Genomic DNA, 23,236 nt, shown 5'->3' on the forward strand with positions numbered 1-23,236 from the left:
AACAGAACATCTTGCATAGATATACTAACACACAAAGGAATTCAGCAATGAGGTTTATGTGCCTAGCCTTGTTGGGTTTTTTTAAATACTTACTGGTATAAAATACTTTCAAGATCTGTTTTCTTTATTAGAGACTGCAGTAGCTCATTTGCACCTTTAAATCTTAACATTCTCCCAGTTGTCACTTCATCTTTTTACCTCAAAATGTTTACACCTTTTACAGAATTTCTCTGGTGGCACCTCTTTTATGATGCATTCTTAAAAGTCATCAGAAATTTTAATGTAATTTGAGTTACACTCATGTGTGACACTATGGCATCCTCCCCCAGTAAATCAACAATTATCAGGGGAAGACATTAAAATTGCAATACTCAGGATCAGAGCTACAAATTTTTTAAAAAATCAAGCAGGTAGGTAGTTTTATCCATTGTAATTTGTTCCTGATTTTTCTGTTGCTAAAGATGCTTGGTTTTCTAAACACATTTTAAATACATATCAATTAAAATAGACTATTAAGGTTCTAGTTAGGTAAGCTGTCCTCTTAGTAGTGGTTGCCAAAAAGATTATTTTCAGTACTCTCAAAATGCTGGTGTACACCAAGCCCTATTTTGGGAGCAGCTGTACAAGTTACCATCAGGTGTCATACCTCTGTAAGCTTTTTAAGTCTTTAGGCTTGCTTCTGGTCTTTAGCTAGCTGATGTAATATCCATCTAGTTGCCTGTTCACTTGCCTCCAAAAGTACATAATTCTCCCCACATGATAATCATTCTTCTTCTGCCACAAAAATCATAGCTTGCTGATTACAACCCTAGCAAACCTCAGTTCCTCAGGACTGTGCTTTCTGGACTCTCTTTACCGCTGTCAGCGAGTAGCTAGAAGTGTTCCTGAGGTGAGGTGAGCAAGGAGCCAAACATGAGCACGGCTCAGGAGGGACCCTCACTGACAGGGCACAGTCCTGCAGCAGGACAGGCAGAGCTGGGAACAGCCTCCAGCCGCAGGGACAGCACAAAGCAGCTCTGTGGCACAGCCACAGAAGATAAGGCCCAAAACAAAGCTAAAGGCGAGCCTGAGGGTCACCTAGAAACCAAATCTAGACAACAAACAAGACCAGAACCAACACACAAAACAAACACGCCCACACCAGAGCTTACACAAGAAGCAATTACCTGGCCAGGCCTGAGCTTAAATGAAGTTCAGGGCCCATGAATCAGATGTGTGGGTGGAGGCCCCAGGTGAGGCTGGTCAGGGCCATGAAGCCTTGTTGACACCCTCAGGACCCTGACAAGCCTGGTCAGTGAAGTCTTTAGCGAACAGAAATATTTGACTGATCAGGTCCTGAGCCTGCAAATACAGCAGGTGCCAAATTTCTCTGGCTAAGCAAGTCCCTTCCTTTCTTTCAGGAGCCAGGGAGAGATGTGCCCTATGTGACCCCTGTATCACACGGCTTACTACAAAAGTGCAGCACACTTGAAGCATCCACAAGTCTCGGGTCTGTGCATGCACAATTAACCATGTCTTGCCAGATGTAGTGTTTACCAGCGAGGTACTGCACAATCATTCTGCTGTCATGCTTTTCATTACTCATGCACAATCATGCAGTGAAGTAAGGGCCAAGATTTCCAATGAAAATAGAAACTGGCAGCAAACTGCTGTCCTCTGCAGGTCAGGAACATCTGTCAGGAAATATTTAGAATAAATGCAGTGGGCCTGTATAATGGGTATCAGAAGATGAAATCATAGTCCCTTCTGGCCTTATTTCACGTAAAATGGTGTTAACGCTTAAAGTATCTGTGTTCAGTGTGCCTACAAATGTTAACCGGTGTTCAGTGCCAATCAGGCAGGTAGATACTATCTACAGAACCAGGGCCAAGAAAGACTAAATGAGGAAGTGATTGTCAAAACCACAATTAGAATTCAAGAGTTTCTGCATTACACTCATGTTGTTCGAGACTTCACTCTTTCAGACAGTGCCAACTAACAATGCTGTGGGTGCTTTATCTGATCGTCTGTATCACAAATCCAAAGGCATTTACAGTGTTTGGCCTGTGTTCACCTGGATTCACAGGCACAGCACCCCGCACCAGTGTGGCACACAGGTGGTCACATCTGGGCTGTGAGCAGACTGGTCACTTTGTCATGCTGGAGTCCAAGCTAATAAATGTGAGGCAGGCTTTGATAGAAAGTGGAAGCTGTAATCTGTGTTTTGTAATCACGCAAGCAAACAACCCTAATGTTTCAGTATCATCTTTCCACTACAAGGGAAGGAGGGCTAGTTAAGATAGGCCTGGTTAGATCAAATCTGTCCCTTAAAAAGCAGTTTAGGTGTCTTTGCGGTGTAATTCTCAGAGCTTCCGGTTTGTGAAGAGCTAAAGTTCAGCATCAATCTAACCTTTTGTAGCTTGGACTGATGCTGTGCCTGTTGCAGACTCTGATGCAGATAACTCTGCAGGACTAATTCAAGCATACCCGAATAGCTCTGCTTCCAGGCTCAAGGCCCTGAGGGCACTAATAGGTCCTAATGGACCTGACCAGCTGCATCTGGAGTCTCCACCCACATCCTTTGCCCATGGGCCCACGAGCTCTATCGAAGCTCTGCCCTGGCTAAGGAATCAGTTTTGTTTCTTTAGAGCCTTAGTTTGGGCTTAGCCTCTTTTAGTCTGTATGGACTCTGTTCAGCATTCACTTGGGTTGTGTGTATTTTTCCTTACTCTGTGGGTCTCTAGACCTGCAGCTTGAGTTCTTAGTCAAACTTCAGACCTACCTCATCTTCTGGTCGCTGTTTTATTACCTGGCCTTGTGCCTGAATGCAGATGGTGTCCCTGGGCCTGTTCTGTTTACCCTGTGTGTGTACAATGGGGCTGGCTGGTGAGGTCCTTGTCCTTCTGGCTGTTGTGTGGGGCTCCCTGTCTCTCAGTGAGCAGCTGCCCCTCACAGCTCCCTCATGTTTACCACAGACTTGAATTTTGCCAGAGCTGCTTGCAATGCAGAGCTACTTACAGGTTTGTGTAATTTATTGCTTCATACCCCGCTGTTCAGTTTTATTCACTCTATAGATGAGTGTTAACTTGTATTTTATTCTGGAGAATAGCATAGGGATAGGAGGACTGTGTCAGACCAAAAGTCCACCAGCTTAAAACCTTACCCAGAAAAACAGCCAGTAGCATATACCCAGGGAAGGAGGCTTGGGTAGCATACAGGGCCCTCGGTGCACTCTTTCCGCTTCAAGTAACAGTTGTTAAAATAGCGCTTCTGTGTTGTGTGGTTTTGGTTAAACTTTCTTCCATAATTTTTGCTTTAAAGAAAGAAACTCCCTAAAGTGTTTTGCCTCTTCAGTACGTTGTAGTAAGGAGTTCTGTGGTTTCAAAACATGTTGTATGAAGTTGCTGTCTATGTTCTGATTATGTGTTTGATCTATTGCCTTGATATCCTTTACAGAAAGAGTTCGTTGCTTCTCTAAACACACATTGAGGGAATGAGTATCTCTCTCTGATATTACTTTCCATGCTGGTTTTGTTTTTTAGTATATTGGTTGGAATTTCAGCCAGATCGCTGCCTTTCTAGGGTGGAAATAGTGGTGCATTTAGCTGCTCCATGTGCTTTTAGGTACAATTGCTATGTTCTTATGTGTCTTTCAAGTTTCCCTTTGTACCTTTTAAGCCAACCAGAACTGCACATTATGTTTGAGATATAAGTGCACAAGAGATCTGGGCTAAATAATGACGGTGTAGAGTATTTCCTGTTCACTTCTCCCCTTCTTTTGTAATGATCCCCGCCACTTCACTTGAGCACACAGAACAGCTTCACTGCAGCACCTGTCACAGTACCAGCATCTCTGTTTTGAATGGTAGGAGTTAAGTCAGAAGCTGTGATTTCCATGTTTCACTCCATGTGCCTCACGTTGCGTTTTAGTGGAAGGATTTCATCAGCTGTTTTATTGCCCAGACAGTCATTACTGTGGGATCTTTTTCCAGACATCTAAACTCAGCTTGTCTTGGTAGGCTGAGTATCTTAATGTTGCCAGAAAAGATTGTGATCTGGTGCTACTTGCTTCCCAGGATGGAAGACCTCAGACCATGAACACATAGGTCTGTAGGTGTGAAAATGAACAATTATTAGTTCTTGTTTGTTTCCTAGCCTCTAGCATGTTTTTAATGGAGCTGGGATTGTGTATGTTCATGCTTGGGTGCTCCTGTTAACCTGTTTATTCTAAATAAACCTTAGCCCTCATTGTTTGTTGCTTTCCCTCAAGTTACTAATTTCTTACTCTGCATTTTATTCAAGCCCATAACCTCTAACTTATTGACATCTCCCCAAGAAATATACTCTGATCATGTGGCGTTGGTTTTATCACCGAGCTTCAGTTCCTTCAACTTCTGCTGTGTGCAGCAGTTTAAGAGCAATAGTTCTTTTGCCTCTCAAATCACCTGTGATTTTATCTTACAAAAATAGCTTGTGCTACCTTATACTTTAGCAGGACAAGTCTTTGGAATGATATAAGTTCTTGATATCCAGCCCTGAGGAAGAGATGGAATGGTTACACCCAGCAAAGAGAAGTTGTGCATTGCTAGAATTCCCTGCCACTGAGGGCAACTGTTCAAAATTCAGGTATCTGTGGTGTAGGTTTCACCTTGTCTCAATGGAAGTGTCTGTGAGCTTAGCTAAGATTCCCAGACTGTATTTCTCTCTTGATGCAAGGAAGTGTAGGGGAGGTGGGAAGAGGATGGAGGTGCAAATTGGTGATAGGCTACCTACCCACTATCACTGAAGAGCAGCAGTGACAAGGAGCTGTGCAGATCTGTGCCTCTTCTCCTTTATCACATGGCACTTAAACCAGCAAAACGTTGGCATTTAAAGCATCTCTAGGAATGGATGGATGTGGATAGTACTGCTCACTTGTGTGCAGCAGAAAAGCCTCTCTGCAGGCTCACATTTGACTGGGCTGGCTCACACTTGACGTGCTTTATATTGCAACAGCTACAGACTTAATAATAATGAAGCCTTTCTAAAAAAGTACTGCTTGGGTATATTGTTTCACAGATCCTATTTCCAACATCTGTTTTTCAGTCTGAAAAGATGTTAGATTTGGTGGCCTGCTTTTCACAAAAGGCTGTGGTGATAGTGAGGTGAGGGGTGGAAGAAGTCGGTCAGTGGACTGACTGTTCCTCTTACCATAACATTTTACTCACCCGTTTCCCTCTGGGAAGGAGCAGCAAATATCGTCAGTGGGTCCTAATGAATGAGGTGGGGGATGGGGAAAGAGCAAGGCTCATTATGTTTTACCTCCTTGCGGGAGGGAGAGGGCGGCTCAGCGGATCTTCCTTCTCAGCCAGCATCTTCCCCGTGCTCCTGGGAGTGCTTTTTCCACGCGTGGGATGGCCGGGCCCTGCTGGACGCTGGTGTTCGAGGGTCCTCCTAGATGGCACATGTAAGGGGAAGGGGGTTTGTCCCCCGCTGAGCCCCTCGCCTGTCACGGCTGACCCGGCTTTCCCTCTCCCAGGCTAGAAAGAAAAAGGGTGATTTTACAGAGTGCCACCACCGCGGCTGACCGGGGGGTATGCGCCGTCAAACCACAGCCTCCGCAAGTAACGGGATAATTTGCCTTTTCTCTTATTGCCGTCATTTATTGTTGTTGTTGTTAAATAAGCCCCGGCGTTACCAGGCTGGCACGCTGACGGCGGCTCTCGTGGGCAGCCGTGGGGGCACCGCCGCCACTCTCCCTGTCCCCGGGGCCGCGCCGGGTCACCCCGGAGCGCGGGGCCGTGGGTGGGGTGTGGGGGGCGGCGAATCCCGCTCCGGCCGCGGGGATCCAGGGCGCGTTTTGCCGCCTGCCGGGAGGGCTCGGTGCGGCGAGCGCCCCGCCGAGCCGCCCCCTCCCCGCTCCCTCCCGGAGGGTCCGGCCAGGGGCGACGCCGCCGGAGCACGGAGCACGTTTCGCGGCCCGGGGCTCCTCTCCGCGCCTGGGCTCGCCGCGCCATGGGAGCCGCCCGCCCGCGGAGGCCCGGGCCGTGACCCGCGCCTCGCCCCGCTCCGAGCCATGCCAGCATCGCCCCTTCCTGAGAGCTGCGGGCTGGCCGCGCCGCAGCCCTGGTACGTGTGCGGGACGGCTCCCGGGGCTGCTGCGGGCGGGAGGGGGGGACCGGCGGGGACCTCTGCTCTCGGAACCCCACCTTTTTTCTTTCCTTTTTTTTGATCCCTCTGTTTTCCCACTCTTTCCCCTCTCTCTTATTCCCTTGGCTAGTTGCAAAGTTGAGCTTCGGTAGAGTGGGGAGGGGGAGGTAGAGGCACCGCCGCGGCCAGGCTCGGAGCCCCGCGTCTCGGGCCGTTCCGAGCCGAGGAGGAAGGCAGGCTGGGGGTTATTCAAATGCAAAACGGAGTTTGTTGGCCGAAAAAACGAAGAAGTCCGGTCTCCCTGGCTGTGCTGGAGCGTGTTGGAGCTGCAGCAGCCAGAGCCTGCCTGGAAAAACCCGCCAGGCAAGAGAAACTGCCTGCAGTCTGCGTGGAGGACAGGGAACAATTAAAAGGGACCCTGCTCGGCCGTAGGGGCCCCCGGCCAGCCGGAAGAACCCCATAGCCCAGTCCCGCGTCCCATAAAACCGGCGAGCTGTGCAGCATCACCCTGTGGAGGTGCCGCTGGTGTGTGGGGCTGGGGAGCGTCCCCGCGGGTGGCTCCCCGCCTTTGCCGCAGGAGAAGCCGGGCGCGTTCGGACGGGCGCTGCGGGTCCCCAGCGCCGCCACTGGGGTTGGCCCCATTGTCTGCAGCCCTGGGGAGGGCTCCCGGGGTTGGGGAGGCACGGCCAGCGGCGGGGCCGGGCCACGAGGAGCCGCTGCCTCCCCCCCAGGAGGGCCCTGCCTGCCCCTACCTCCCCTGGGGTCCGCCTGCCTGCGCCAGAGGATCCAGAGCGCTGCAGGGCTGTAGCCCCTGGGCGCTGAGCGCTCGTCCAGCTGCTCTTGGAGCTGCGGGAGAAGAGGTGCTGGTCTTGTGGCAACTGGAGGCTTGGTGCTGGCGGGAATGCTCCCTGCCGTGCCCGTGAAAGAACCGGGGGAGAAGGATGAGGTTCGCCGAATGTGTGAGGAGAAAGGACGCGGCGGCCTGCTGGGAGGCAGGAGCAGCTAACCTTACAAAGGTATGGCTGCTGGGCCGGAGGAGCGAGCGGGGAACAGGCTGCGCTTGTGCCGGGACCGGGCGCCGCAGCAGTCAAAGGAGACGCGCCAATGCTGTGCCCAGCCTGTCCTGCACTCCGCCAGCCTATCCTGCTGCACCCCAAAGGCATTTAAAGGGCAACGTAATCCGCATCACTTGTATCTCGGCCTGTGTAGCAGCTAGCCAACGTGGTGAGATTGCTACTCCTTTAAGGAGGAGAGGGGAATGTGGAGCCGGGCGTGAGCGCACCAATGTCAGCCCAGTGAGGCGGTGGGAGTCGACTCCTGTAAACAAGCCGGCCAGGGTGGCTGCGCCAGCGTGCGTCTGGCTAAAGAGCTCTTATCCTACAAGTTATAGTGCAATAATGGCAAAATGAGCAAAGATCGCAGCATTAGGTATTTAAACATGGCTGAGTGGATTTCTAAGGCAGAGGTATCTCTTTACATTTTCAAGACAATGGAAAAACCTGTGAAAACAATAGTAATAATAGTAATATTCCAAATAATAATAATAGTTCTCCCCAGCTGTGCTCAGTGATTTTTGAGGTACTCTTGTGGAAAGGCAGAAAGCTGTTCTGTGGTGTAATTACCCTGTTTTCGTTATGTCAGTCAACACGAATTAGGAAAACAGATTGAATTGTGAAAATTTAGCATTTAGTCTTGGTCTGGGCAGGTAGACTGGTCGACCCTAACTGCAAAGGAGGAGAAAGCTGGTTTATGCTTTTCTGAGGTAGTTGCTCTGCCAGCACAAGGGGTGGTGGTGTTGGTTGCTCTAGGTATGAGGGTAAGTCCTTCAAGACAAGAGTTTATTGTGCTTGGAGAAGACAAAGGCAGACTGGGTTGTGCAGAGCAGGTAGCTGGGGAAGAGCTCAAGGTGAGATGTACCAAGGAACTTTGATATTCACAGTTTTTGTAAGACCTAATTCTTCACTGTGTAGTAATTAAAAATCTTCACTAATAGTGTTTTGTTATGACTGGCATGGTACCCGTGGTTGTTGAAGCTGGCCTAAGCACTTCCATCCTGCTTTCTGTTTTCAGATACTTAAAATTTCAAAACACCTTTCAGACTGAAGTTTTCCAGGCTTAATCTTTGCCTGAAGGTTCTTCCCTCCACCTCCCCCTTCTTTTCACTGAGTTGGAGATAAGGTGATCCATTTAATAGTGGTGGGGTTTTTTTGTGGGTTTTCTGCCTTTTCTTGTTTTTAAGAAAAGGCAAACCCCCTGAAGAATGTAGTCATATTATCAAAAAGAAATGAAGTGCTTTAAACAGCATAAATGCGCAATTAGCGAGGCATAGGATGAGCTAGGGTGTTTTGTTTGGTTTGCTTGCTATTTTTGTATTCAGATGTATCTGGAGCGTTCTGGTGGATGGGGTTTTTCTTCGATGAACCTTTAGAAATTACTTGGTGTATTTTTACTTTTTAGCATTCCCCCTGTGAAGGTCGGTGCTTGGCTGCACTGCACACAGGTTAAAGTGAGCCCGTGCTCCTGCCTGGCTGAAGGGAGGATACTTGAACATGTGGTGTGAGTCTTCACAGTTGATTTTTGGTTCAAGTTGTTTGTCTGAGGCTTAATCTGGTTTGTGGTTTAGGCATGTGCGGTTCCTTGCCACAGTTTATTTTTTTTGGTTTTTCCCCCTAATTGTTCTAATAGAGCTTTCTCCAAACTGGAAGGAGGTTTTTTTGTAGTATGTTTTTATCTGTGTGACTCACTGTGAAGGCTCCAAGGTGCATGAAGTCATTGCACAATGCTAACCATGGACATCTCCTGCTGGATTCACGTAGTGTGCCTATCTGCAGCTCGGTACGCAGCGGGGTGGCAGCTCTGCCTCATCCTCCAAACACAGAGGTGGCCTTTTGGGGCCAGCAAGGACAAAAATTTAGGATGAAGGCCTTGGTGCTTGGTCTGCTCGGGACCATCCTGTGTTGCTGATGAGTGAGTAAAGGACTGTGCTTTATGTGCTTCTGTCTGTGAGACTGAGGTGGCATCCTGCAGTGCCTGTCCCACATTCGTACGCTACTGGAAAGTGTTACCTTAAGCCAAAGTTTAATAGATGTGGATGAAATATGTCCAGTAGCTTAAGAATGGCATAGTCCTGTAACATACAGCAGAAAACCTCTGTGGAGGAGAATGGAGTGGGGAGGCCTCTGTGTATGAAGTTACTCATGGTACTGAGATGGCAGATGAGAAGTTTCGGTTTTGTTTCTTACCCAAAGCCAAATGTGTATTCAAGGATTAAAGAAGGGGGAAAGGGAAAATTAAAGCTGATTCTCCCCTCCTAACCCATTTCCCTTCTTTTCATATACAAAGTGTTCTACAGAGCAATGAGTAGATGCAGGGAACTAGGCCAAATTGGAAAGCAGGTTGGCTTTGGTGCAGCTGGGAGGAATATGCAGATGGTATGACTTGCTTTTGCACCTGAGGGTCAGATTTTTTTAATGTCTATTTTCTCTGGTGTCTCTTGCATCTTTCTCTAGAGCCTTTGCTGCCAGAAGATGAGGTGTTTTTGAATTCCAAATTGTGCATCTGAGCTTGTGTGACAGCTTAGACACATTGTGGCCCTTACTGCTTGGGACCTGCATATTATTGAGTGGCTCTTATGAAAACCTCCAGATCTCTTTCTCCTAAGGGCAAATCTCAAGGGACTTTTTAAAAGATACCTAAACACTGAAACAAAATGTACTTAAGTATGTCTGACTGTAGTGAAACTAGTGACTGCTAGCTGTGTCATTTTTTTCCCTATACTGCTGTTTGTTCAGGGGTCACTTGCCGTTTTTCACAACACCGTAAAAAAACTGCCATAATTTTTTCCGAGGACACATCTTTCTTTTTCCCCTGCCATCTTCCAACAAGAATCAAGTTATGTAACAGAATCTTGATTGACACAGTCTCTAGAATTAAAATTTGCTTTATTTTTTTTACCCATTTGTGTAAAGTGAAACCTTGTGGGTGGGTTTGGGGGTTTTTTTTGGTTGGTGGGGGGGTTGTTGGTTTTGTTTTGTTTTTTTCTGGAGGCATTCTGACAGTACAGGGTTAAATTTCTTAATTACTTTGTAGGTAGAATTCTCATTATAATTGTTTGGAATTTTGAGAGGAGACAGGACTAAAAGATTTAGCCTTTGATTAGCTTTTCTAGCAGTATTTGTTGAGGATTATAGCAGTCAGTAGAATTGTTCCAGATTTATTACCATGAATGAGCAAAACTTAAGCAACTGGCCTTAAAACCAGCTTTCAGCTTTGCACATGGATTAGGAGAGATAAGTTGTCTCAAGAAACAGACAGCTTCGGGATGCACTGATATTATCTAGGGCAGTTCCCTGCAAAACCTCCTGTCACCTATTGCCCCTTTTACATCCTAGGGACGCCTGTGCCCCCCTGCCAGGGAAGGTCTCACCTGGTTTGGCTTTCAGAAGAAAGCATTGAAGTAAGTTTATTTCTCTCCAGGATGATAGAAAACTCACAAGTTATTATATTGCCCCATGAGGTTTATGTTTTATAATCCTGTTGAGTCCACATAGATGTTTTGGAAATATAATTAATTGCTTGTTGTGAAATATGACCAATGTGGTAAAGCCATTTGTTGTCCTTAAGAAGCAGCTTGAGATGATTTGCAACTGCTGCAGATATCAACAGTCCTTGCCAGTGCTTTAAATGGAAAAGGGAAGGTAAAATATTTCCTAGTGTTACAGGAAACAAAACTTGAAAACCAACCTTGCAGCTACCTAATACTCTGGTGCTAACTGTGGAAGAGGAAACAAAGAAATAACCGTGTAACTTACAGGACAGGTTATTTAAAATGTCAAGACAGTTTTTAGCTAGCAGTTAAGGTGGTTTTGGCAGACTAGCATTCAAGACTAGGGGGTTTTTAAGGGAAGCAGAGATCTCTTGCTAACAGCCATTTTGCCTGACACTGTAAGGTCACTTTGTAAGTTGGGTACTCAAAGTCCCAGACAAATATAACTAAAGTGAAGCATCCACCCCTACCCCCCAAAAAATTTTCTTTGGGGTTCTGTTCAGATCTCTTCTGAAAAACCTAAAGTCACTCCAGTGACAAAATTGAAACAAAATGGATTGTTGCTGTTCTTGTGACCCTGTATTGTCATCTCTGAGTCAGACAAAGCCTTTGCTATCTTTTATAATGCAGCATTTAAAGCCAGGCAATTTCCTATGAATATCGGCATTCTTTTTTTAGCAAAGAAAAAAAAAAAGGGAAGTCTTGAACCACTCTGTTCATAGCCTCTCTAATTTTGGCCCTGAAGAGAAGCAATGCTTTGGCATTGGTAGTTTTCTACATTCTTGCCAGACAGGTGTGTTTCTCTGTATTAAATTTTTTTTTAAAAAAGGACAAAACCAACCAAAGAATTCTAGGATGATCTTGCCTCTTCAGTTCTAAAGCAGCTGTTTTGCAATTTTCAAATCGTGCAGTCGCAGAATGGTTTGAGTGGGAAGGGACCTTAAAGATCGACTCATTCCAAGCCCCTCTCATGGGCAGGGACAGCTTCCACTAGCTCAGGTTGCTGCAAGTCCCATCCAACCTGGCCTTGGACGCTTCCAGGGATGGGGCAGCCCCAGCTTCTCTGGGCACCCTGTGCCAGGGCCTCACCTCCCTCACAGGGAGCAACTTCTTTCTAGTGTCTGGTGTGAGCTTGCCCTCCTTCATCCTTGAAGCTATTCCCCCGTGTCCTCTCCCTGTCCAAATGCACATAAAGACATGTTATAATGTAGTTGTAGTAATGATTTTAAAAGTTACCAAATTGTTAGAAATTAAGCTTCTGATTGATAATTTTGATGGTCATGCTTCCTGAACTTCCACAGTAACAGCTACTTGTGTAAGCAAACAATATGAGCAAAGCATCATTTGCGTTCAGTATTCTCAATGATCCAGCCGTTGTTTCCACTGCAGACCTCCTGTATTCTCTGGTCATTCTGCTTCTGTTTTAGGGCTGATAAAAAGACTTTATCACTTCAGTTCCCCTCCTGATTCACACATTGCAGTGTTGCCTGGCCTTTGATGGCTTGCTTTCTTCCTTGGTCTCCTGGCTATAGCCTCTGAAAGTAGCTCACATTTCTTCTCCTGCCGCTGTTATGTAGCTCCTCTGCTGATGGCTGCAGATGTTCCTGCTGCTTGCTTCCAGCTGGTTTTGCAGCCCTCCAGCCATCCTTTGGAGTGAGGATCCCAGTCTTTGTCACAACCCCAAGAAACTGGGGAGGCTTTTTGCAGGCTGCCACCAACTATTTCATGGGCCTGCTGGTGTGCTGCCCTTTTTGATTCATGGAGTGACTCCTAATGGCCATGTCCCCCTTCCCCCGTGTGCCTCCAGAGAAGGGTAGGGGGAGGAGAGTACTCGGGTTACCTTCCTTTCAGTGTTGTATTTGTTTTACAATTTCACTGTCTGACCAGCTTTTATAGAGAGCTTCTGTGGGAGCTGTTCAGGTCTCTTCTGTGACCTTTGAAGCTTCACCCACGACTATAAACAGCTGCACGTGTCTGCTTAGTCTCTCCAGGTTGCATGTGTTGCTGTGGAGGAGGGATGCTCTTGATTCAGCTTGTTCATTGTGTGTTTGGTGGGCACTGTTTTCTGTGCTGACCTGAGAAGTGTGTTTAGCTTTGTCTTGTGCAGCACTGCTGGCTCTAAATGGTATTTGTGTGTGTGATAAAAAAAAAAAAAGCCTGCTGTCTCAGTAATCAATGTTCATCTGATATGCAGTATGAAGATGTGATACAAGATAATCACATCATGTTTAGATAAGGTACTTGGTTTGTATGTTGTAGTACAGAGGATCAGTTGGCTTGCTACAGCTGAATAAATAAGAGACAGGCTTCAAAATGCTTTAAATAAGCTGCTCAAAAAGAGTTTGGGGAGTTGCTGTTAGCCTTGGTGGGTGCTGTGGCCACTGGGCAGCCTGCCCGGGGCTGTGACTAAACAGCTGGCCAGAAACAGGCTGGCTGCCAGCATGCTGCTTTGGGGAGCAGCAAGCTGGTGGCCCCACACAGAGGCCACGTGAGTTGACTGTGCTTGGGGCAGTGCTCTTTGGGCTGCATTAGCAAAACTTTCCCCACCTTCAGCAGAGCTCAGAGCTGGCTGTGGGGAAGTGCAGCCTCCCTGAGATCACCCTGGTGGCTTTAAGGTGGGGATGGAGGTCATAGGAGGGAGTGGTGATGTCAGGAACCTGGTTGCTCTCTTCTTTCCTTTTCTATTTCCTTTAGAAGCCAAATGCCTTTTCATTTACTTCCATTTGAGGTCAAGATTTTAGACATCATCCCCATACTTCTTGTTCTTCCTTTTCTTGGCCTCTTTCCATCAATGAGAGGTGCAGAAGACCTGTAGGAGGCTTAAGGAACGATGGTGAAGGGATGGTGCTTTCCTGATGGAGACTATAGAGCCTCTGGCTCTGCCTGTTCCCATTTTAAGGGCCCTTGTCTACCCATGTGATCTATTCATAGAGCTAAGTAAAGCTTTTAAAGCCTTCCATAGGTACTTAAATAGCACTATGTGCTTAAAAAGATGTACTTGTGAGAATTTCTTTACTTTAAAAAAACCCACCTTGAAGTTAATTGGTTTGGAGCATGAGAAATTTGTTGTATCTTTTGAGATAATTCAGTTCGTTTGGGGAGCTGAGGGGCCTGTGCACTGCAGTTGTGACTGGGGACAAAAGCTTGGGACAGATGTGTGATGGTTTTTTGAAGGTAAATGAAGTCTTAGTGATGAAGCAGAGACATCTGCCTTGCATAAAACATGATATCAGCAGACAGTATGGAATTAAGGGTTGGCATGTAATACCATCGTGCTGTGAGGGTGTTCTGGAAGGTAACACTGGGAAAGACCATTCTTCCCTAGTCCAGTTCCCCTGTAAAAATCACAGATTGATCTCTTTGGGGAGCTGGTACTTATCCCATTTTATATGGAAATTTACCACGATGGGCTACCAGTGGGTGGTGAAAGAATGATAGATGCCCTGGTGATGATATATTGAGTATGCACAAAAAATAAACTCAGCTTTGTTCTTTTGTTCCTGAATGTCCTTACACTGATAAATGTTAACTTCTCCTTACTCAGGGGAAGTGTATTGGTTAATGAACTGTTAATGAAGTTGAGAAAACTCAAACTTTTTAGTACTGACATAAATTAGTAAATATGTGATGTTGCCTGGTCATTTGAGTTCAGTTTGCTTTTTTGTTTGTGTTACAGGCCTCTAGGCAATCTTTTTATTTTGTAGTTTACTAATATTTTAAAAGCATTTGTTCTAATTGAACATAACGCCCAATACTGCTATTTCTGATTCTGCCTCTGTGTTTTTAAATATTAAAAATGGTCAGCTGAACATATGTGCACCTTTTTTAATTAGAAGTATATTAATGCTGTTCTGTATCTTTTTCTATTTCAGAGTTGACATTGTATGAACAGAGAAAGCAGCAATGGGAGTATGCAGTTTTCTACTGAAGAGGTCTCTCAAGAGCTCATGATTTTTTTCCATCTCTCCTCTTAACATTCCTCCTGCTCCGCAGACATGGCTCACCATGCGAGGCCTTCCAGATCAACCAAAAAAGAAGAGTTAGGCAAAAGGAAAACTAACCAGAGCAAAAAGAAATCTAGCCAAGTGAGAAAGAAAACCACAAAGGCTTCCACAAAAGCTGTTAGTTCTGGAAAAGGTAAAAAGCCAGTGCAAGAAAAGGATGTTAAGAAAAAACAGCAAGAAAAGAAACCAATCATGAGCTCTTCAGGTAGACTTCTCAGGAGCAGTGTGACCAGAACCTTGTCTGGAGCATCTTGGGTGAGTTTGGAGAAAGCTGACAATATCCTCTTTCACAACCAGGATTCTTTCAGCATCAATGGCTTCACAATGGCTCTCCGTAACCGATCCTTCTCCAGAAGATTGTCCCAAGCTCCAATAACTGCAAAGCCCAGGAAAGCTGCAGCACAAAAAAGGCTAGAAACAAAGGAAAAACATGAACAAGAAGCCCTGGCAGGAGTAGAAGAGAAAAATGATGAAACAGGTGAAATAGATTTGAAAGAAGATTTAGCTCAAAATGAGTTAGGTGCTCTGCCTGTAGAAGGCTGTCTGTGTGGTGCAGGTGAAGAGCCTGTTATCCCATGTGCCAGTCAGGACGAGGAGGCAGAAATATCTGAAACAGATGACTCCATTCCAAACAGTCAGGTAACTGATGATGGTACAGAAGCTTCAGAGGTGAAATCTAAGCATGAAGACCTGCCCTGTGAGCAGATACTCAGTGATCTTGATACAGGTAGTTTGGCTGAAGCATTTGTTGAAGATGCTGCGCTGGTGCTTCCGTCTTCTCCTTCTGACTCTGGAATTGCCTCTGAATCAAACTCGAAGGTGCATGCAGAGGCTTCCTTCAATGTGGTGCCTAACAGTACAGAACCTGACTCCAGCTCTGTTGATACCTCAGGCCTCAGCTCAGCAGTACTGATAGAGTCAGTCACACTTGCCAAATTCCACATTGGAACAGGGTTGGACATGGTGCTACCTAGGGAAGAACAAGGCTTGGATTCTGCATCTCTAGTTACCTCTCAGTTTAACTCACAAGAGCATTTATTAGAAGATGCAAGGTCTCTGGCCGATTCCTGCTTGAAGGCAGGCTGGGATTTGGAATCTGAGAATAAAGACATTGGTTCAAATTCCAGTTCTGTAGCTGCCTCTGAATCAAATTTGCTTTTACGTTTTGAAGGTGCAAGGTCACTTTCAGAATACCCCATGAAACTGGTTGTGGATTTTGTACCCATTCACAGAGAACTTGATTCAAATTCAGATTTGAGCTTTACAAAAGAGAATTCAGAATTTGACACAAACAGCATATTTAGGGTATGTGAACCAGTCTCCAATACCTCTTTAAACAATATTGAAGTAGAGGACATTGAACAGCTTGTCAAATGTATTGATGCAGAGACATTTATTTTTAATTCAGGGTATGTCCCCACTTTATCTTCAGATTTAGAAAAAAGCACAGTTGATAAAATCTCTGCTGAAAGCTCTGGACAATTCTCTGCAGGTTTTGTTTCAGAGTTGCCTTCAAGCATGGAAATCTCTGCTCTTGCCTCAGAAAAAGCCATAAATGCAGATTTGCCAGCTGACTCAAGACTGCAGCACAGTGATTATTCATCACAGCTGGGAAGTGTCGGAGTAAGCTTGAATTTGGTTCAGGACAACGTGAGCAACAGCACTGAAGCAGTTGAGGCCTCAGGGCCATACTCCCTTAAAAATCCAGCTGGTGATTACCCTCTTCCATATTCCTCTCTGCTCCCTATGCTGGAGAAAAAGAAACGAAGGCGTTGTGGAGTGTGTGAGCCCTGTCTGCGGAAAACAAACTGTGAGGAATGCAGCTGCTGCAGGAAGCGCAAAACAAGTCACCGGATATGTAAAAAGAGAAAATGTGAAGAACTGAAAAAGCCACCGCCGCCAATCATGCTGCCTTTTGAGGTAAGGCAGAAGTTGCAAATTAAGTCACTCTTTTGAGGCTTGAGGTGCATCTTAAAGTTCTGCAAAGGGAGGTGCTGGCCACATTACAGCTTCAGAGAGTTCAGGGTTACTGTTGGCGCTAACAGGTTGTACAGTAACTTCCTCTTGTCATCTACAGAACTGTAGGTTGGAGTGAGCTGGAGTTAGTCTTGTTCCTGTTACATAAATGTGTAAAATAAAAGGTAAATTTGGCTGTAACTCTGTGTCCCAGATGTTGGTATGTTGGCCAAAAGAATGGATTAATTGGAGTGCATAGGGAAATTAGGAAGATTTAGGCACGGAATGCGGGGAGGAGGGAGATTGAGGGTAGTCTTCGGAGACTGTGAATTACAAGAGAGAATGTTGGTATTTTAAAATACTGAAGGCTAAAAGCTCAGGAAGGCATGTTTTCTGCTCTTTGCTTCAGTTAAAGTAATTTGCTTGTGATGACAGATTTGGTGGAAATCAATTTATGAACTTCAGGACCAAGTTGTAGCTGCATTTTCCCCTTTCGCATCTCTCTGCCTTTCTAATTGTCTATTCTTCTGTTTCTCTCATTTCACTTCTCTTTCCTCTCTCCCTTTGTCTTTTACCACATTCCCCACACATACTTTATTTTTCTGTGTTTCTTACTCATTTTTCTGACCCATCAGCCTTTTATAACCCAGGTCATAACTTTTGGAACAAAGAGGAGGGGAAAAGACAGTCTGTATGCTCATGTGATAACAGCACTGACCTTCTGAGGGATTTCAGTTTCGAGATCAGGCTTTAATCAGGTAAGTAGGGTAGATTGAAGGTAGATTTCCCACATCCCAATTGAATTCCCTGACCTCTGAGCTGCAGTGAGACTCTGCAGTGCTAGGTCCTGCTGGGAGTGTTCTCTTCACAGGATCCAATAGTACCTGAATCCCAGACGGGGAGAGGCTGTCTTGGTAGTAAATCACATTTGCCTTGGGATGTGGGAAACTGAGGTTCATGTCTCTGCACACCGCTGTGTGCTCTGAGAGGAGCAGTTCACACTGGGGAGAATGCACCTGCTAAACCTCTCTCCAGAGCAGTTTCATGAAAATGGTGTGTTCTTACAGCAGGTAGGAATTCCTGTCAGCTGCAGAGCTCTTAGGAGAGCTCCTGCTTGCACTGCTCTGTCCGGTGCTTACCAGGCTTGGCACAGAAGTCCCTTCTGGTTTTCAGGCAGGCAAGCAGAAAGCAGAGTCCTGTAGCAGTGAGGGGATATGGTATATTCCCCCTTGTGGGGGAAGTATATTTTAAGGTACGATGTTTGGGGAAGTAGGCTTAAACAGTTTGGCTCAGCATTCATTCAAAAACCTCTTTCTGTTTCAGCTGCTCCTTAGTGCTCTTACAAACTAAGTGAGGAGGGGGACAGCTGTAATGTGACTTAAGATAAATATTAAAGCAATAAAGGTGGTAGAGACTTACCCTGACCTTTTACAGCAAAGGAGTAGTGACACTGTATATTTAGTGACATGACTTTTGTATATTTAGTCGGTGGGATTGAAGAGAAGTTCATGGGAGAGGATTTGTGGAGTTGAGGTAGGAAGCGATCTAAAAGCCATGTTTTAAAAAGGGTTTTGGCAGGGTCAGTGAAAGGAAGCACTCCAGCTTTTTCTGTCAACCTTTGTTTTCCAGGCTAAACATACTACTGTTCCTGTTGCTCAGCCTGACCTTCTCCTTGCAGATTAGCTTTGCCTCTTCACCTTTGTCCTCTCTGGGCACTCCTTTTACTTTCTTTATGAGAGATTCCTTGTTTTTATTATTTTCTTTGGCAGCTTTTATTTTGGTGTGCTTTTATTTCATTAGAGTGGCCACATTCCATGCTATGTATGAAACATTCAGAGCTGCACCAGAAGCCTCCTTCATTTCTTGTTAAATTTTGTGTGAAGTTTCAGGGTGCTGCATGGAGGAAATGAAGTATTCCTGACATTTAAGAACATGTCAGGTATTTTCTTATGAAATTGTATTTGAATGAAACCTGGTGTCTTTTCAGATATTCCTAGAAGGAGGCCTTGCTTCATTTTCAATCTCTAGAAACTGTGCTCTGAGGAAATGAGGAAGTATTTCTGCAGTGTTATATCAGCTCTTTCAAGGTGTTGAGATGGGGAAGGTGTTGGGGGATAGAGAATGCGATCACTCAGTTTAGCAGCTGTCCTTTAGATAAAATTGCAGGGAATTCCATTGTTTTCCCAGACTGGTAGTACTGGGACTTCTGTGGCAGTAATATGTTTCAAATAGAAAGCAACTGAGGAAAACCCAAAACTGTAGATCTCTGTCCATGGTATGGAAAGTGAACATAAATAATTAAAAGAAATGAGGTTGGCTTCAGTGTGTTCCTTGTTCAGAAGAGTCATGCTTCTTTCTCTCACGTTGGTGGAATGTAAGCATTTTTTGGAGGTGATTCACTGGGAGGAGGGTGTAGGGGGACAGGGCAGGAGCACAGTTTAAATGTTGGTGTTTTGTCTTAAAGGAATTGTCTCTCCCCATTCTAACTAAAAAATGCAAGAGTCCCAGTGAAGTCCGTGAGAGCTGCGTGCATTAAATGGCTGTATGGACACTCTGGGGGTTGGCAGTCCATGCCTGCTGCTTAGGAAGGAAAAAGTGTTGGTTTTCTTTAAGAACTGATGTGGATTTACAGTTACAGGGAGTAAGGCCTGGCTGGCAGAAGCCATGGATGTAAACTGAAGTGCATATTCCAGCACCCATGCCCACGTGTGCACGAGCACTCAGCCCTTGGAGAGTATCAGTTGCATGTTTGGAACTGGCAATAGTTAGGTTACTGTTATTTCCATTAATTCACACATAATCCAGATAAAGATTTGAAAAATACATTGGACTTGGAAAAATACCATTTAAAAATAACAGCCACATAAACATTAAGTGATATTGTACCTTCCTCAATGTAATGGGTTTTGCAGGGATGTGACATCATGAAAGTCTGGGTATAAGGCATTGTGGGCTCCAGTTCCCAGCCCCTGTGTGGAGCAATATTGTTGCATATAATGCCCCTCTTCCTGAGGAATGCACATTGTGCCTGTTTGGTTTGGAGCTGGTAAAGAAGAATCCTAAAATATATACGGGAAAACATTTTCTTGCTTATTGGATTTTTTGAAAGGGCAGCCCAGTAAATAAAATGTAAGGAAGCTTTCATAAGAAAAGGAAAAAGGCTTTGTTGGTTACTGTCCCTCTCAGAATGAATAATGCAGGAATACTTCACAGTGAAGAGTTTTGAGATGCTTACCCACACAGGATTATGATGCTGCCACATTTTTGTCTTGTCTTTAAAGACTGCTGTTTTCTGAAACAGTATTGCAGTTACTGAGGGCTGTTTTGCAGCTATTTTGTTCCAAAAAGCAGATTTCATTCCGAGAAGGGGTCTGCTTTGCTGCCATTGCATTGCATACTGTCAGGGCTGTCTTCATGAGTTGCAGTGTGGGGAGAGGATTTTGTAGGCTTCAAAAGTAGCATGTGGTCAGGAGAGGTGGCTCATGGTTTATTTTCTTTTCTCCGTGGCCAAAGGATTCCTGTTTTGGCCGGGCTGGTGCTGCAGACGGAGCCTGGAGCCGCTGCTGGTGCCGGCTCTGCCGGGGCTGATCGGCCCCAGCTCGCCGGTGCTCTCCTGGGGGAGCTGCTGCCCTGGCCCACGGGGGTGTCAGGCTGAGAGCTCCAGTTCTGGGCTGGACTTGTAGGGGTTTGTGACCCCACAGCTCCCAAAGGGCCATGAACTGACAGGGCTGCTGCTGAGCTGGCAGTGTGGGGAGCCCTCATCTCCAAGGCTGCGTTCTCGATGCCTGGTGGAGGCTGACCTAGAACAGAGACTAGACAGAGCTAAAGAATAAAGCAGGGATTTATTAAGAGGCCTCAAATAGATCCTTGGGCAGCACAACCCAAAATGGCCACAAAATGGACAACAGGTTTCACACTTTTATAAGTTCTGCTCCATTTGCATACTGGAGTTCATTGTCCAATTCCAGCTCCAGCCCATGCACTCCCATCCTTGTTTTTCTCTCTTCAGCCCACGTTGTTTGTGCTCTTGGGCCTGAGATTTGGATCATTTGTCCTTGGTCCCCAGCTAGAGAAGGAATTGTTTTGTCTCCCTACTCTGCAAAGAGAGCTCACCATCCCCTCATGTGAAGCCCAGAACTACACTAAAGCAGCACAGAATTTGAAAAATAGAAAAGCTAAAACCTGAGGCATCATTTCACAGGGCTTGTCAAGGCAAGATGCCCACATTTTAGTGTCCTCCCTAGGCAGGGAGCCCTCTTGGGTTGAAACCATCTGCTGGGGAGAGCTTTAATTCTTATTAGAACGAAGTGGATAGATTTAGGGGGACCTGTGGCCAACAAACTGGCCAAAAATGAGGTCACTGAGTGTTAGTTCACTTGGGTTGCCCAAGGTGTCTTGAGACATCTTATTTAATTGCTGTAATCCGAGTAACATGAAATATTAAATAACAATAAGGGCCTGCTTGTCTGTGGGTTTTTAACACACTGCTGAAAAACCCAGACATATTGAAAAAGGATGCTGCAATTCAAGTTGGTTGGGAGCTTTCCAGTAAGCCATTCCTTGAATGGAAAATGCTGAATGAACAGGAACTTTTCACAGCTACTATCTGTCTTCCGTCTTAATGCAGCTATTTTTGGGGGAAGTTTCTTGAGGCATGAGAAATGAAATTTCTGTTTAAAACTTAAAAAGGGGATGAGAATTATTAGAACATGTTGGTGGTAAGGGATTTTTGCCTGATGCAGACCAGGGGCTTGAACTTTGGTCTCCCACATCCCATCTGTCTCCGCTTGAATTTTGAAAGTTTTGCTGTGCTTTGGAACAAAATCAAGTGCTGAAATCTGAGAAAAAAAAAAAAAAGGCAAAATGGAATTCTTGTGTTCTAGCCAGGCCCAGCTATAATCAAGAAATTTAGACTTTGTGGTATTTATTTTACAATAGACTCCAGAAATATTTAAGCCAGTTGAATTTTAAAATGAGTGCACATAAAAACACTCCTGAGTAGGATACTTGAGAGTTTTGTAAGGAGATAGCACACAGCTAGAGGAGTTTGGTAATGTGTGTGATGAGCAGAGCTGCATACAGCCTTCCCTACCCCACGGACGCAGGGCAGGGAGCTGGAGTTGTGCAGTTTTCTTGCATTTTTCACTGACACTCATACTCTGTGGGAGTTTAAAATAATTACAGCTCTCAGTACTCTGCCTGTGTTCCTGGGTGTGGACCATAATGCAGGCTAAATTACAGTGAGGCAGATTAGTTTGTGCTCTAGTTATTTTCAGAGGCTGTATTTAACAAGTTGCCTCTTCACTGCTTCTAATTTTCTGTGTAGGTTCTTAAAGCTTTTATGGGGAAATTACTTGAAGAGATCTCTTTCCTTCCTTGTGTCTGAGGACCTCTAACATGAGGTTACAAGGAAACCTGAAACTGCTGTCCAGTGCATGCACTAGTCTGGGGACTAAATCAGAATATGGGCTCTTAGGTTTCTAAGCAAACAAAATACCTTTTCCCCTCTGTATTGTAAAGAATCTAAGGAGCCAAAACTACCGAGAAGAATCAGATCACTAAGTGTGTGTGATTTCCACTCTCTCATTCTTAATGTGCAAAAACGACCCTTGCAGACGTGGGGTATTTGGGGGAAAGAATACATATCTGTATTTTAATTTTACCTTATCCTAAATCCTATTTAATACATCATTCTGATGCAACAAACGAAGAGCTTAGATACAAAGTAGCATCAGACAACAAAAAATGGGTGACAGCTCTCTCTGATTTGATCGCTGCACTGGGGAACAAGTTGAGTGTCCACGTGTGAGCATTTCTGCTGTTTAACTGATTTGGACCAATACGTGGACAGTAATTACAGTGTAGCATTAGATAAGAAAACAGCAGTTTGTAGCTGATGAGAAGGCGTTCTTACTGGTTTTTATCTTTAGTGCATAAATCCATGGCCAACGCTCTGGTTTAGATGTCGACTGCGAATGGTTTCAGGGACCGCTGGTGTGCCTGCAGTGTTAGATCCGTTGTGGTTTGTTTGTTGTCCCTAGGCAGGGATGTCTGTGTCATCCGTGAGGGCTCGCTGGGACCCCTCCGTCCTCCTTTGATCCGAATGAACGTTTGGAGCAGGTGGAGTTGTGGGAAAACAGTTGCTGTTGATGTTCATACGGTGGCCAGTTCCCATGGCAGTCCGTCGGCAGTAGTTTGTTCTGTGGGTGCCGTAGGAGTAGGTGAAGCCGGAGGAGTCTCTGAGCGGGCCCGCGGGCTGTGGGGTGCGGCGGGCGCTGGGCTCCTGGCCCGGGCTGCGAGTGTGGAGGGGGCTGCGGCAGCCGCGTCCCCTCGGCTGGGGAGAGCAGGTGAAGGCAGGCCCTGCGGCTGCGGCCTCCACCGGGCAGCGACGATTTCCACTCTTTGCAGGACGATCCGGCCGCGGAGCCCCGCCACGGCCGCCGGTGCCCGGCGATGCGCCGTGCCCGGTGCCGCTCGCCGAGAGGGTCGGGGCCGTGCCGCGCGGCGGTGTGCGCACGCGTGCGGGTGCCCGGGGCCCGTGTCCTCGCCTGACCCCGTTCTCATCGCGGCCCCGGCCGAGCCGATCCACCCCGGCCCCGGTGCCCGTGAGGGGCGGCCCGCA

The 23,236-nt window shown here is 46.0% G+C and overlaps 1 protein-coding gene across 3 annotated transcripts in view; it reads left to right on the plus strand.

The window, feature by feature from the left end:
* Nucleotides 1-5,744: 5,744 nt before the first annotated feature.
* TET1 (tet methylcytosine dioxygenase 1) overlaps nucleotides 5,745-23,236 on the plus strand; it is a 72,510-nt gene continuing 55,018 nt past the window's right edge. For 2 of the 3 annotated variants that reach the window (XM_038140343.1, XM_038140345.1), the window contains exons 1-2: nucleotides 5,745-6,087; nucleotides 14,527-16,578. In XM_038140343.1, coding sequence (XP_037996271.1) covers nucleotides 14,650-16,578 — 1,929 coding nt within the window. In that variant the 5' untranslated portion in view covers nucleotides 5,745-6,087; nucleotides 14,527-14,649. Of the gene's footprint in view, nucleotides 6,088-6,911; nucleotides 7,125-14,526; nucleotides 16,579-23,236 lie in introns of those variants that run through there. The other variant, XM_038140344.1, reaches the window with a different exon arrangement.

This window comes from Motacilla alba, chromosome 6, assembly GCF_015832195.1.
Source record: "Motacilla alba alba isolate MOTALB_02 chromosome 6, Motacilla_alba_V1.0_pri, whole genome shotgun sequence".
Lineage (NCBI taxonomy): Eukaryota > Metazoa > Chordata > Aves > Passeriformes > Motacillidae > Motacilla > Motacilla alba.